The sequence below is a fragment of the Hyperoodon ampullatus genome, assembly GCF_949752795.1.
Source record: "Hyperoodon ampullatus genome assembly, chromosome: 4".
NCBI lineage: Eukaryota > Metazoa > Chordata > Mammalia > Artiodactyla > Ziphiidae > Hyperoodon > Hyperoodon ampullatus.
In genome coordinates, this window is record NC_136917.1 from 50,127,317 (window position 1) to 50,143,982 (window position 16,666).

Below are 16,666 nucleotides of genomic sequence, written 5' to 3' on the forward strand. Positions count from 1 at the left end.
ACCTACCTAGGGAGACAAAAGACCTGTATGCAGAAAACTATAAGACACTGATGAAAGACATTAAAGATGATACCAACAGATGGAGAAATATACCATGTTCTTGGATTGGAAGAATCAATATTGTGAAAATGACTATACTACCCAAAGCAATCTACAGATTCAGTGCAATCCCTATGAAATTACCAATGGCATTTTTTACAGAACTAGACAAAATATCTTAAAATGTGTATGGATACACAAAAGTCCCCAAATAGCTAAAGCAGTCTTGAGGGAAAAAAATGTAGCTGGAGGAGTTAGACTCCCTGACTTCAGACTACAGTACAAAGCTACAGTAATCAAGACAATATGGTTCTGGCGCAAAAACAGAAACATAGATCAATGGAACAAGATAGAAAGCCCAGAGATAAACCCACGCACCTATGGTCAACTAATCTATGACAAAGGAGGCAAGGATATACAATGGAGAAAAGACAGTCTCTTCAATAAGTGTTGCTGGGAAAACTGGACGGCTACATGTAAAAGAATGAAATTAGAACACTCCCTAACACCATACACAAAAATAAACTCAAAATGGATTAGAGACCTAACTGTAAGACCAACACTACAAAACTCTTAGAGGAAAACATAGGAAGAACACTTTGACATAAATCACAGCAAGATCTTTTTTGATCCACCTCCCAGAGTAATGGAAATAAGAACAAAAATAAACAAATAGGACCTAATGAAACTTAAAACTTTTGCAAAGCAAAGGAAACTACAATCAAGACAAAAAGACAACCCTCAGAGTGGCAGAAAATATTTGCAAACGAATCAACGGACAAAGGATTAATCCCCAAAATATATAAACAGCTCATGCAGCTCAATATTGAAAAAACAAACAACCCAATCCAAAAATGGGCAGAAGACCTAAATAGACATTTCTCCAAAGAAGATGTACAGATTGCCAACAAACACATGAAAGAATGCTCAACATCATTAATCATTAGAGAAATGCAAATCAAAACTACAATGAGATATCATCTCACACCAGTCAGAATGGCCATCATCAAAAAATCTAGAAACAATAAATGCTGGAGAGGGTGTGGAGAAAAGAGAACCCTCTTACACTGTTGGTGGTAATGTAGATTGATACAGCCACTATGGAGAACAGTATGGAGGTTCCTTAAAAAACTAAAAATAGAATTACCATATGACCCAGCAGTCCCACTACTGGGCATATACCCAGAGAAAACCATAATTCAGAAAGACACATGCACCCCAGTGTTCATTGCGGTACTATTTACAATAGCCAGGTCATGGAAGCAACCTAAATGCCTATCGACAGACGAATCGATAAAAAAGATGTGGCACATATATACAATGGAATATTACTCAGCCATAAAAAGGAACAAAATTGGGTCATTTGTTGAGATGTGGATGGATCTAGAGACTGTCATACAGAGTGAACTAAGAAAGAGAAAAACAAATATCGTATATTAATGCATGTATGTGGAACCTAGAAAAATGGTACAGATGAACTGGTTTGTAGGGCAGAAATTGAGACACAGATGTAGAGAACAAACATATGGGCACCAAGGGGGGAAGCAGTGGGGTGGTGGGGGTGGTGTGATGAATTGGGAGATTGGGATTGACATGTATTCACTGATTTGTATAAAATTGATGACCAGTATGAACCTGCTGTATAAGAAAATAAATAAAATTCAAAAATTAAAAAAAAAACTTCTGGGTTACTTATTAATGAAGCATCCAGAGAACCTCCTTAATTTTTTTCCTATTTATTTTAACAAAATTTTCTAAGGAAAATTTATCATAAACATACAAGTACTTTTTAAAGCACGTTTTAAAGAGAATATTCTATATACTTAAAGTATCATCTCTTGGTTAATAAGCTGTTTCAGCAAAGAGGGTATATTTTGCTTTAAGAAGTTCTATTTATAATATGTAACTCTTATACAGTTAAGAGTTGTATGTTAAACGGACCAAAAAAACAACAACAAAGTATTGTGGAATGAATGAATGAATGCATAAATCTACTCTTATTTCAAAGGACCATCCTCAGATAGTTAAAAATAGCTTTTATGTCTCATCCTTGGGTCTTCTCTTGTCTAGGTAAAAGCTTTTCTACACCTGCAGCCTGTCTTCAAAGACATTGAAGAATAAACCTCACCATTATGAACACAGTGTCTTTCACTCAGCGAGTAATTGTGCACTTCCTATATACTGCATCTACCTTTACACTACACATGCTGTAGATTAGACACTGTGCCAGGCGCTGGGAGTTGTGGTGAAAAAGATAACCAAAAGTGAGTCTGTGGGGGTAGGGCACAGACAATAGCAGAAGTAATTTCAGATAACAATAAATGTTATAAAGAAAATGAAAAGTGTTTGTTGGCTGTGGCACATTAAATGGGAGTTAATTTTAATCTGAGACCTGAATATTGAGAAGAAGCATTCCAGGAAGAAGGCAAAAGTGTAGAGACCTTGAGAGGGGAACAAGTTTCAGAGGGGCTCTGCGTCAGAGCCTCCGAGAAAGACAAGGAAAAGAGCATTATCACCTCCTTTATTGGACACTTTACCTCATTTAACATGGCCTAAAATCAAAATAGTTTTGGATAGCCAAAACATGCTCCTGAATTCTTTTTCCTCATTGAGTTAAATCTTACTTGTCCATTATTTGTACTGTCGATAGTTGGAATTTAGGTGTGGAAGGGTGATTTAGATGGATGTACCTCAAATTTCTTTTCATCTGAACCCTAGCCATAAGGACTTCAGTGAAGCAATAAAACCACTTGTGAGTAGAGTGGAACTTTCTGACTCATTCCAGTTGTCACCTTGTCTTCCATGCCAGGCCTAATGGAAAAAGTTTTGGACAAAGCCAGAGCCCAGACTTCATGGGCTGCTGTGATTTGGGAGCAGCAGCCATCTTGGTTTTCAGTCAGAAGAGCTCAGTAAAGACAGATCTTTCTTGGTTCAGTGGGAGCTGTGTTCCAAGTGGTGGCCTACAGAACAAGCAGCTTCTCCCAGACTAACCACTAATGTGCTCTGACAACCCAGTTACCCTCTCTGGACCTTAGTTTCTCGGTATTGAAATGTGCGTTTGGGTCTAAGAGTTTTAAGATCCTTTGAAACTTCATTTAAAAAGAACATTTTACTACTCTATTAAAAATGAAACTTTTCCTGTAGCTTCTGAATAACCTGCATTCATTATGCTTTTATTGATAGGGAACACTCACTTCCAAGTTAGTGAGACAAAATGCTGAGTTGACAGTAGGAGGGCAGGGTTTATAGAATGAAATCAGTTGCTGAAATTTACGGGAACACAAATTTGAACTGTTATATTGGGCACCAAAAGAAATGTAGTTCAGGGCAGTGAAAGGAGTCCCTGAGTTTATTGATTGTCTGCTGTCTTTCCAATGGGCTTTGCAGAATACGGGATCAGTTTGTCCAAGTCAGCCATATAAGAACAGCCTTCAGCCATGACCTACTCCTTGGACAGCCCACCTGCACACAGCAGCTTCTGCGTGGGCTGGGATGCGGTACTGAAAACAGGGTGGTCCTTGTATTCACACAGTGGTTCAAGTTACCGTCATTCACTCATTCAATGTCATCTTTCCTGCATTCGATAAATATGAATGATACATTGAAATTGAATTTGTCAGTGGATAAAACAGACAACATCCCTGCCCCATGGAGCTTACAACCTAGCTGAGTAGGTGTGCCAAACAAGAATCAACCAGAAAACATTTCTGAGCACAAGCTGAGGTCAGTGCTTTGAAGGAAAGCCTCAAGTTCTCTGATGGAGAATCACCGTGCAATCTCAGGATAGTTAATCCACCTCTCTGAGCCTCCTCCTTCTCATTATTTAGGAGTTAACCAGGATAAGATGTAAAGTGACAAGTGCAGACATTGGCATATATTAGGTGCACAGTACATGTGTGTTGCAGCTTTGATAGTGAAGTTACCTTCCTGAAGATGAACGAGGAAAAGACTAATTTTCTTTCCTGTGTCTCAGAGTTTCCTTCAATTCTTTGTGTTTGTGTGTCTTCCAGTTCCAAGGAGGGTTTCGGGTCAGTGGAGAAAGTCGTGCTGCTCACATTTCTGTCGGCTGTTATCCTGATGGCAGTCTTGGGGAACCTGCTGGTGATGGTGGCTGTGTGCAGGGACAGGCAGCTCAGGTGAGTCACGTGAGGCAACCTCGTGAGGAAACCTGGGTGGAGTTCTGGGCTCTCCCTGGAAAACTGAGGTCTGAATTTATAATTTCCATTATAATTTGTAATTATGAAGGGAAAAAGATTCATGGGAATGATGTTTGGAAAATAGAGCAGGGAAAAAAATCACATATGATCCCATAGTTCTAACATAACCAGTAGTACAGGCACATAAGTGAATTTCTATCCTGTCTTTTTTCCTCTGTTTCCTATGTTGTTTTTTCTGTAATAGTTGTGATCACTCTATATATAATTGCTGAGAGCACATCTAATCTAACCTCCGCACTTTATTAATTGGTTCAGAGAAAGGGTAGCTGACTAGTAGTTGATCTAGGATTTAAACATGGGTCTTCTGCTCTTTCCGCTTCATCCTTGGCTGCAATTAGAATCACTTAAAGACCCTTTTAAAATTACTAATATGTGGCATGAGTATGTCCCATGCAATATTTGTGATATACTTATATAAGAAAATTATTCGTTGTTTATCTGAAATTCAAATTTAACTGGGCGCCCTATATTTTATCTGGCAAACTTGGGGGTGGGTAAGTGGGTTAATCACACAGAGTCCCTGAACTAATTGATCTGGGGTGAGACCTGGGCATCAATACTTAGAAAAATTTACTAGGTGATTCTAGTGTGCAGCCTAGATTAAGAGCCACCAAGCTGTAAAAGGGGATAAAAGACGCAGTCCTATCTCATCTGCTGCTTCCTCTTTAAGCAAGACATGCTCTAATCAAGAAAGTATAAAAACTAAATTCTAACAAGTGTGGCAAATGTGAGGCACATGGTAGTCAAAGAGTGGAAGACGGTGGAATTTGACACTTTTTTTTAAGGGGGCCCCTTGGGAGGGTGTTCTGAGAATGACTAAACCGAGGCCCAAAGGGTAGATGGGGTGTAACTAGGCCAATGGTGGGGAGAGAGAGCACCCTGTAAAAACCCTTGAGAGGGACTCTGTGCATCGGGGGCTCAAATCAGGCCAGTGTGGTCACAGGCGAGGGCAAGAGAGGACTTCTGGTGCAAGGGGGTCTGGAGAAGTCTGAAGTGACTGGACCATGCATGTGACAGAAGGGGAAACAATCTCACAGAATATGTTGCACATCTGACTTTTCTTTCCTTTTCTTCCCTCCCTTCCTTCTTTCTTTGCTTCCTTTCTCCCCTCTTTTCTCTCCTGCTCCTTTCCCCCTAACCTCCTTCCTTCATCCTTCCCACTGCTTCCTCCCTTATACTTTTCCACCCACAGGAAAATAAAAACCAATTATTTCATTGTGTCTCTTGCCTTTGCGGATCTGCTGGTGTCAGTGCTGGTGATGCCCTTTGGTGCCATTGAGCTGGTTCAAGACATCTGGATTTATGGGGAGATGTTTTGCCTCGTCCGGACATCTCTAGATGTCCTGCTCACAACGGCATCGATTTTTCACCTGTGCTGCATTTCTCTGGATAGGTAAGGCCAGAGCCATTTGTGTAGTGGAGCTCCATGCTGGAGACAACAGCCGGATGGCTATTGGGCTGTGTTTTTCTTTCTTCCCTAATTCATTAGAGGAAATGAATCTCAGAGAGGTAAATCTGGCTACTCATGTATTCATTCACTCTCCAGCTTTAGCACAGCACCCTGTTTAGTCAGGCATTCTCTAAGGCGCTGCAGACGTAGAGATTAGTAAGGCCAAGAACCTGCCTGCAAGGAGCTTACAATCTAAGCTGCAATCGTGTTTCCCACAGATAGAACCCTAAGTTGTATACTGATGGCACGAAGAAAATTCTGAGGATGCTGAGAAGCAAGAATTAATCTCTCTGCCCAGTAGGCAGCAGGGTGGTTCAGAATGATAGTATTCTGTTTGAACATGACCTTCTGAAAATGTGTCTGTATCATCATTTTGTGTGCATATTTAGATTTGTGCCTGTGACTGGGGAGGCTTTTTTCCAGAAAATCAAAGGTGATTATAAAATCCCCAATAATTGTTTGCTTTTTGGACCCAAGCTACCATTTCATTCTTGTTGCATAAATGTGTTCTTCTTCTTCACATTTGACTTCAGGAGGCCTCATGATTTCTATCTTTGCCTCATTTGTTGGAGGTGCATGTTTACCATTTGTATCAGCACTTTTCATTTTCCAATTCCTGCTTATTTATATTCAATAATAAAGTCAGAATGCAGTTGAAAAGTCAGACGATTACACTAACATATGCTGCCATCACTGTAGTCATATCTTTTTTTGATACGTACTAGTTTAATATTAAAGAAAAGAGAACAAAGAGACAAATGTCAAAAATACTCCACAGATATTCAGATAAGGTTTATAAAGTGATCAAATCTGTTTGTAAAAGGCTCTTATTAGTATTTGTCTTGTGCAATGATAAGGGAACAGGGTGCTCTGACATACAATTGTTAAATCATTCTAGGAATATTTATATTAAGAATTTTACACATTTTGTCCATTTATTGTGCTGTGCTCGTCGTTGCTTATATTCCTTGCTCAGGAGAGGTTAAGGGGATAGCGTTCCAAAGGATTTGAATTAGAAGTAATCCAGGGGCTAAAGTTGGGCTAAAAAGTTACTTGGGACATTAGGAAGAATCATTACCATGAATAAATTATCTCTGACCTATGTATCAAGTTCAATTCCTGTGATGAAACAAATGGTTTTTCCACTTTGCCACATTCTTCTTCCTTCTTATTTCTTTTTGGCTCCAAGAATGTATTTGATTTGCGGAGAATCTAGTGGCAAAGACATTTATACAAAATTGTTTGTAGTACGTTAGTTGCTAAGAGGTTTGATAGGAACCATTTGGTTAGAGAAGAAAACAATCTCCAGGTAATCTTGTTTTTTGCTTCCCTCTCCAACTTCTTTTTTTTTTTTTTTTTTACATCTTTATTGGAGTATAATTGCTTTACAATGGTGTGTTAGTTTCTGCTTTATAACAAAGTGAATCAGTTATACATATGTTCCCATATCTCTTCCCTCTTGCATCTCCCTCCCTCCCACCCTCCCTATCCCACCCCTCCAGGCGGTCACAAAGCACCAATCTGATCTCCCTGTGCTATGCGGCTGCTTCCCACTAGCTATCTACCTTACGTTCGGTAGTGTATATATGTCCATGCCTCTCTCTCGCTTTGTCACAGCTTACCCTTCCCCCTCCCCATATCCTCAAGTCCATTCTCTAGTAGATCTGTGCCTTTATTCCTTTCTTACCCCTAGGTTCTTCATGACATTGTTTTCTTAAATTCCACATATATGTGTTAGCATACGGTATTTGTCTTTCTCTTTCTGACTTACTTCACTCTGTATGACAGACTCTAGGTCTATCGACTTCATTATAAATAACTCAATTTCGCTCCTTTATATGGCTGAGTAATATTCCATTGTATATATGTGCCACATCTTCTTTATCCATTCATCAGATGATGGACACTTAGGTTGTTTCCATCTTCGGGCTATTGTAAAGCTGCAATGAACATTTTGGTACATGACTCTTTTTGAATTATGATTTTCTCAGGGTATATGCCCACTAGTGGGATTGCTGGGTCATATAGTCATATCTTAAGGGTAGTTCCCAAAAGAAAGTGTGGTGTGAAATATCTCATGTTATCAGAATTGCCAGGGACAATCTCTTACTGTCTCTTGATTAGTCCAGAAGACCCAGCTTTCCACCTAGTCTTGGGATAGGTCACTGTTTCTTTAATAGAGGAATAGGAAGAATAGTTGACTTAAAATTAGAGATTGTGCTATATCTAAAATATGTACCTTTTACTCATGAACCTAGTGGCAGGGCGGGAATAAAGATGCAGACGTAGAGAACAGACTTGAGGAAGGGGAAGAGGTGGGGGGGAAGGGGAAGCTGGGACGAAGTGAGACAGTATCATTGACATATATCCACTACCAAATGTATAATGGATAGCTAGTGGGAAGCTGCTGCATAGCACGGGGGATCAGCTTGATGCTTTGTGACAACCTAGAGGGATGGGATAGGGAGGGTGGGAGGGAGGCTCAAGAGGGAGGGGATATGGGGATATATGTATACATATAGCTGATTCACTTTGTTGTACAGCAGAAACTAACACAACATTGTAAAGTAATTATACTCCAATAAAGATATAAACATTTTGTTAAATAAAATAAAATATGTACCTTTATACACTAAAATCAGAGTTTTCCCAGATAATTACTCATGCTGCGAAAGATCCTCAGGGACTGAAACCAGCGGAGGGAACAGCAAATTCATCGCCTATTTTATGGAACAGGTGCTTATTGATTAGAATGGCATGCGTAATGGCCTGCTCTATTTAAATTGTACATGTTCTCTCTCTCTTGCTCTGCCAAGAATGTATAGATGAATGTACGTAATTTAAATGCAATGTATAATGAGATTCTACTCTACAACTAGAGATGGTAACATGGGTAAAACAGAACTGTTGGTTGGCAGGCAGAACCATAGTGTCACAGTTTGAAATTTGTGTTTATTAGCTCATTTACAACAACCTGATTTCAGTGCATGAAAGACTTTTTAAGACAGTCGGTATATACTGTAAAAAAAAGTTCACATTAGAAAAAGTAAAATGTGAGGAAACAGAAAATATATGGACATCCTGCAGGGTAGCCTGCATGTGATCATTGCCAAAATAAGTGGTGAGACTGAAAGTATTATAGGAACTTGGAGAAGGCAAAGCTGAGGAGATCAGGGCACCTGGAGGTAACCTTGAGGTTTGGGCAAAAAGCCTGAGTGGGTGGGGAGTGAAGAATGGGGGAAAACAGAATCATCTTCCTGATGTGGATGGTTTTCTCTGGGCAGCCTTGAGAGAAGAATTGAAGGTTTCCTAGGAAGGTTTGGCTTCAGAGTTCCAGGTTGACTATCACCTTTCGAAACCATGAAATTTTCCCTGAGTAGGCCTCAGTTGTCATGAAGCAGTATGGGCTGGTAATTAAGAACCATCGGCTTTAGAACTGAGGTAATCCAGGTTCAAATCCCAGTTCAGCCAGTTTTTAGCTCTGAGAATGGTGATAAGTTACTAAGCCTTGCTGAGCCTCGGTTTTCTTACCTCTGAAAATGTGGGCAGTAGCACCAATTTTATCGGATGGCAGTTAGGGTGAAGTTAGATGATCCATTTAAGGCATAGCATTGGCCCAGCTTGGTGCAGCTCTCCATGTTAGTGGATGTTAGTTCCAGTTTCTTGTAACTATCCATACAACTCCTGATCTTTCTTACAAACTTGGACCTCCTCCTCAATGAATGGCTTTTCCAGCAGCTGCCACATCCAGAAACCAGGTAGTTACTCTTAACGCGGTTTTCCCTTATCCCCTACATTTAAATAATGACAAGTCCTACTGATTTTTCTTCCTGCACAGATCCTAGTCTATTTCTTCCCATTTCTGTCATCCTAGTGCAAACTAATATCATCTCTTGTATGTCACTGCAGCAATCTCCCATTTTATCCCCACTAATTTATCCTTTATTTTATCCCTGCTAATTTGCTTGATACTTACAAGATCTCATAGCGATCTTTTAATACTGCAGCTCTTATCCCATTGTTCCTTTGCTTAAAACCCTTCAATGGCTGTTCATTGCACTGAGGATAAGACCAAACTCCTTGACCTGTAGGGTTTTGCACCATCTATTTCCTGTCTGTGTTCCCATCCCCACGTCATGCCCTTCATGCCCTTCACCAGCTTCGCTCTTGACATGTTTTCTCTTTTTCCAGTGCTCTGTGCTCAGCCACTTCAGCCTTGGCTCATCCCTCTGCCCAGAAGGCTCCTTTGCTCCCTCCTCTCTTGAATGTCTTTCACATTTTAGCTCAATCCTCTCTTCCTTGCAGAAGTCCTCTCTGAGCCAATCAAAACCATCCTTCTCCTTTGAAAGCTTAGTGCAATTGTGATTAAAACCACAGTTGATTTTTCTTTAATTTTTTCTTAAATGTCTCTATCTCCCCCAATGGGAAAAAGATCAAGGACATGAATAAGGACAAGGCTCCTCCCCTCACAGAATTTACCTTTTAATTGGGAGATTGATAGTTAACCAGTAATTACATAAACACTGATTTAGGTATTTTATAAACACTATTGAACAAATGGACCGTTCAGCACATTCTCTTTTTTTTGTGTGTGGTACGCGGGCCTCTCACTGTTGTGGCCTCTCCCGTTGCAGAGCACAGGCTCCGGACGCGCAGGCTCAGCGGCCATGGCTCACGGGCCCAGCCGCTCCACGGCATGTGGGATCTTCCCGGACGGGCACGAACCCGTGTCCCCTGCATCGGCAGGCAGACTCTCAACCACTGCGCCACCAGGGAAGCCCCCACATTCTCTTTTTTTAATAGTTCTGCCAATAATTCCATTTCCTTCTCTGATAGTGGACATCAAAATTCTAATACTGTAAGTTAAATGGAGTCAAATGGTTTTGCTTTCTTCTGGGAGTCTTGGAAACTTGCCATTTATCTCCCATCATTTCCTGTCCCAAGAGTGACATTCTCATTGAGGTAGAAGGTTCACTCTGGATGTTACAGGACATTTTAGCCTGAAAGAGTATGATTTATTTACATCTAGCTTCTATTTTGCTGTATTCCTCCCAGCATGACAAGTGGGCTATCATGAGACAGCCTGAAGTACAGAGTGAATGTCTCAGAGAGGTGTGATGTTGCTGCTCGCCAAGTGACTCCTAGCAAGATACCTTGTCCTTCTCTCTAAAGCTGCCCTGAGTCTTTGGGGTGACATATAGGGTAGTACCTCTCGAGCAAGAATGCTCACCTTGATTCCTAATTCCACCCAGATGGCAGACTTCTGTATCAAAGTAAAAATGCAAGACTTCATTAATATATTATTGAATGCATTTCTCCAACCACCATCTTCTATCCACTGTGCTTCCTGGTGCTTTGAGAATGGAAACCTATTAATGAAAGTTTATTGACTCATTAGAAGTATTTTCCAGAATATGATTGAAATACATGCATCATATAGTATGGGTCACGGGAGGTCAAAAACTGCATTAAAGCTTTACATACAGTTGATTATTTTAAATCTAAAGTTACTGTGAAAATTAAAACCAACCAAGTATTTGTAACAGAGTACTGGTTTTTAATGTGGAATATAATGCAGCCATTAAAAACCATGAAAAATAGCTCATGTGTTGTCCTAGAAAGATATCACTGGTTTATTATGTGGGGAAAAAAAGCAAGTTTCAGATTCTAATGTTTAGAATAATTCCACTTTTATAAAGTAAATATATAGATGTTTGTATCTGGGTGTACATGAATGAGTGAGTGTGAGAGAGAGTAGGAATGAAATTGTACCAAACTATTAACAATGGTTATATGGGCGCAGTAGGGGGTAGTGTTGGCTAGGCTGGATGGTCATTTGGATTTTGGTTGGGAACCTTCATTTTTACTGATTTCTGAAATATGTATTCAGTTTTCTCTTTGCTAGAAGTTAATACTTCTTGAATGTAAGCAAGTCCACAATAGCCTTTTAGCTGAAAGTGCTCCTGGGACAGCACATTCCTCAAATCGCTGAGAACATTCTGACTTTAGTGTTAGAAGTTCCCTCTGAGGTCAGAACAAGGTGGGGAGCATGGTCATCTTTCTGACCAGTGAGTTCTCTCTGCTTCCTCACAAAATACCCTAGAATCTCCCCCCAAGGGAGCCTTTACCATCTCCTGTTGGCAGATTCTTCCTCACGAGGACCCTCACCTTCATCTTCGATCACCACTCCCCAGTTCATGACCTTGTGTTTGATCTATTCCGACAAGATCTTTTATAATCATCACAGTTTTTAAAAAATCATAATAATAATACCTGAGCATTGTAAAAAAAAAAAGTCATCATTTCACAAGTAAAAATGTAAAAATGTCCCCATTTCTTCCTCCCCACTTCCACCGCTGTACACCCTAGAGTTAACAACTGTAAATAGTAGCCCCCTCTAAATCCCAGTCATTTCATATACAATAAACAGACTTGTTATGAACATGTTTTTAGTTTATTCAAATGGGTTTATGTTTTAAATAAGACTTTGAAGAGGGCTTTCTCTGTATATATCCTAATGAATTGCCTGAGTATAGTGTTTTTACCAACTTGCTTCTCGGATGATGTATTACTAAGGTCTTTTTCAGCATCATGTAACAGAAAATAAACTGATTGGTTCATAGCTGAAAAGTCAGGCTTCAGACATGGCCCTGCAGGGCTTGAACATTATCATCTAGTCTAGCTCTCTCCCTGTGTCTCTGTCTCCCTCTCCTTTTTGTCTCCTTCTTTCCTTCTCTTTCTCTCTGTGTCTCCCTCTCTGTCTCTATCTCTCTATGTCTGTACCCATATTTATATCTCTCTCTTTGTCCCTATGCTGTTTTGTTGTTGGATTCATTCTCAGGCTGTGTTCAGAAAAGTAGCTATAGGCAAACATGTGTCTTAAACCATCGTTAACTCATGAGTCCAAAGAAGAGAAACAAATGCTATTTCTCATTGAAGAACTTTGGTGGCTTTGCTTGAGTCAGACACTCTCCTCATGACTAACCATCGTGGGGTGGGGATGACACATCAGGTTGCTGGTCAGAGGTGAGGCACTGTGACTGCCAGCTTTACCAGAAGCATATGTTGTGGGAAAATGGCATTTCTCTCCGGAAAGAGGGATGTTGGACGGACGAGGATAGCAGATATCAACTTCTCTTAAGCTGACCAAAGGACTTACAGGTATCTTTATGGAGCCTCCACAACATGACAGAGGTGTGTCATCCCCAAGTCTTCTTTATATTATGCCACATATTGCTAGATCCTTCCACTGGCTTCATATGCCATACTTCTCAGACTTTTAACCATTCCTATCCTCTTTCTCTGATCATGCTGTATTTTGCCCTGCATTTGGCTCAAATGTAGTTCCCTTTAAAAAAGCTATTTCACTTCATTGAGGATACCATCATCTATAGCATTGCAAGATTTTCTCTTTGATATGTCCATCTGAATTGTCACCCTTCCTCTTGGCAGCCCAGGAATTTGATGTGTTTTATCTGCAAAAATCCTCCCACAGTTTCTCAGTCACAGATTTTCTTTTAAGACAGTTTTGCTTGTACAGTAAAACATACAATTCTGACTCAAAAGATTGCATATTTCATCCCGTGCTGGAGATAAGTGTGCCTACATTTCTTAACGATCTCCCTGGAGCATAACTCAATTTTGCAATGTATAAATGAAAAGTGTCTGTCACTGTGAACTAGTGTCACACAATTACATTTGTTTTCCCAATAGGATTGAAATACATTTCTGCAAGGAGTGGGGATTATAAGTTTCCCCTTCTCACATACTCTTTGAGGTTCATGCTTTGTATGTAATAATAATATTTGTTGAGTTTCATGCTAGAGGATATGAAATCTTATTTTTATATTAATTTCATCAAATATTTATTGAGTGCTTACTAATTGCCACAAGGTGAGTAGAGCGCTGGAGGTGCAGAGGTGAACAATCAGAAAAGCTCTGAATCACAGAGATTTTAGTCCAGTGGAGAATACAGATAGTGAATAGGTAATTATAGTAAAATTGGTGGTCATTGAAATAGAATAAGGGGAAGTCAAGGAAGTTGTTGGAGCACGTGACCTCCAGTGCAGGGAAAGCTTTCAGAAGAAGTGATGCTGAAGCTGGGATCTGTAGATGATGTAGATGCCAGTAGGTGAAGGGGGAGAGGGTGAGGTATGGGGAGCGACAGTTCTAGAAATCAGCATGTGCAAAGCCCCAGAGGTCTTTCAGTTTCACATTATCAAATATAGGCTAAATCCTTAGCTTATCTTTCAGTCCTTTTCCCAGAATTATCCTGTCTTTGTCTTTCCTATCTCTACTCCCACCCATGAGTGGTCTATTATCATTTCCTGAGTATGGTGTGTTTCCACATAATTCCATGTTGCACCTGTGTCTTGAGTTCCTTTTCTTTTCCTGGTGGACATCCACCCTTCTTCAATACTCACCTTCTCCACTAACTGGCTGAGCTTCATTCCCAAAGAAAATTTGTTACTTCTTTCTCTGAGCTCCCATAGAATGTTAAATATTAACATAGCAGTTATCACTCATTTTAATAATTGGTTTATTTATCTGTCTCACCCTAGACTACCAGCTCCTTGAGAGTCAGCCTTTATCTCATCTGTTTCTGTGTTCTTCTTACAGATCCCCAGTAGCTGCTCCAGGCATGTTTAGCTGAGCATGGAATGCTCTCAGATGTGACTTGTGGTTTGATATAACTTTAGTGTTAGCTTTTCTATCCTATTAGAAATCTTGATATATAGATATATAAGAACGAGGCCTGGGGTGCTAGGTTTCCTGGATTCAATCCCAGATTGACCAGTTACCAACTGTATGATCTTAAGGAAGTTATTGAAATTCTCTGGGTTTAATCTTCTCATCAGCAAAATTGTATTAATTATAGTATATTCCATTTGGAGTTTGTGAAGACTAAATTACTGATTATATGCAAAGAACGTAAACTAGTGTGTGGCCTCTAGTAAGCATTCAATAAATGTTAACTACAGTTATTATTCCATCATTGTTTCCCTTTCCCAATGCAAATTCCTGGTGACTATTGTGGGTGCCTTCCTAGACACTGATACTTGTCTTTTTCTTCCTATTTGCATAGCTGAGTGCCCTTCAAGGTTAGACCCTCAGCCTTCCAGACCTGGGTATCTCCCTTCTCTTTTTTGGAGACCTCACCCATCCTGTGGCTTTGCTTGCACCTCTGCCCTCATCTCTCCTGCAGTCTTGTCCCATGCTGGGTCCTCTGGCCTCTGTTGAACAGCTAGCTGCCTGCTCGACATCTTGCCTTAAGCATCTTTCTGTCTTCTCAAACCCAGTGTGCTCAAAGTGGAAATTTCCATCATAAACAGATATCCTCTTCCACTTTGTACATCAAAGGTGCATTTATTAGTCAACTTTTAGTCATTTAAAGGTAATTCTCTGAGGACATCTTTAATTTATCTACCATGACCATCTGGGTGCCAAGTCATAGCTATATTTTCATAAATATCTTTCAGATCCATCTTTATACATTTTTTCATCCAATTTCAGATTATTGCAGTAGCTTCTTAGTTATTATTCCTGTGTATTATCTTATCTATCAGGTTAATCTTTAAATATGTCTTTTTTCTTGTGTCCTCAGCTTAAAAAACTTAAAGGGCACTGCATACTTTCCTTCCTCTTCCTAGATAGGGTTACTTTTGTCTAGCCTTGCTTTTTGTCAGCATTACCAGGGCATGGACTTTGGCAAATGTAGGTTTAAGTCCCAGTTCTACCATATCCTGGCTGTGTGATGTTGGGCAAATGGATTAAATTCTCTGGGCCTCAGTTTCCTTATATTTAAAATGTGGATGTTGAATGTTGCCTTGCAGAGTTGCTGTAGGAATTAGATATAATGTAGAATATACTTCTGACACAGAGTATGTTCTCAAAAAATAGGTGGTGTGTATAGTAGGAATAGTAGTAATTGTAGCAGAGAAGGAAGTGGATAATTATTACAGTTAGAGAAATGCTATGTCACAGATATCTCCAAGGTACTATAAAAAACCAGGGCAGAGGGAGTTCCCTGGCAGTCCAGTGGTTAGGACTTGGCTCTTTCACAGCTGGGGCCTGGGTTCACTCCCTGGTTGGAAACTAAGATCCCGCAAGTCACGTGGCATGGCCAAAAAAAAACCCCCAAGAAACAAAAAAAACAGGACAGAGATGGAGAACCAATCCATATCTCTGACAGAAGGGAGTCTCTCCCTTGTGGTCCCTATTCATGATCTCACGTTGATGCATGCTAGATATTTTATGTGACAGCTCCTGGCTCTGAGAAACGAAGGGTCCTCTTAACAACTGGGCCTCGGACTGCCATACAACACTTCCAATGTACTCTGTTGGTCAAACGAGTCACAGGGCAGCCCTGTGGGAAGGGGGCAGATGCCTTACCTCTGGATGAGAAAAGTGGCCATCCTTTTTTTTTTTTCTCTTTTTTAACATCTTTATTGGAGTATAATTGCTTTACAGTGGTGTTAGTTTCTGCTTTATAAGAAAGTGAATCAGTTATACATATACATATATCCCCATATCTCTTCCCTCTTGCATCTCCCTCCCTCCCACCCTCCCTATCCCACCCCTCTAGGAGGTCACAGAGCACGGAGCTGATCTCCTGTGCTATGCGGATGCTTCCCACTAGCTATCTACCTTACGTTTGGTAGTGTATATATATCCATGCCACTCTCTCACTTTGTCACAGCTTACCCTTCCCCCTCCCCTTGTCCTCAAGTCCATTCTCTACGTCTGTGTCTTTATTCCTGTCCTGCCCCTAGGTTCTTCAGAACCTTTTTTTTTTTTTTTTTTTTAGATTCCATATATCTGTGTTAGTATACGGTATTTGTTTTTCTCTTTCTGACTTGCTTCACCCTGTATGACAGACTCTGGGTCCATCTGTCTCACTACAAATAACTCAATTTCGTTTCTTCTTATGGCTGAGTAATATCCCATTGTATATATGTGC

General features: G+C 40.2%; 1 protein-coding gene across 1 annotated transcript in view; it reads left to right on the plus strand.

The window, feature by feature from the left end:
- Positions 1 to 16,666, plus strand: part of HTR4 (5-hydroxytryptamine receptor 4) — a gene marked incomplete at both ends in the record, with an annotated part of 133,790 nt that overhangs the window by 77,858 nt on the left and 39,266 nt on the right. Inside the window, 2 exons of the mRNA XM_079703275.1 lie at positions 4,050 to 4,175; positions 5,449 to 5,649. Coding sequence (XP_079559401.1) covers positions 4,050 to 4,175; positions 5,449 to 5,649 — 327 coding nt within the window. The remainder of the gene's footprint in view (positions 1 to 4,049; positions 4,176 to 5,448; positions 5,650 to 16,666) is intronic.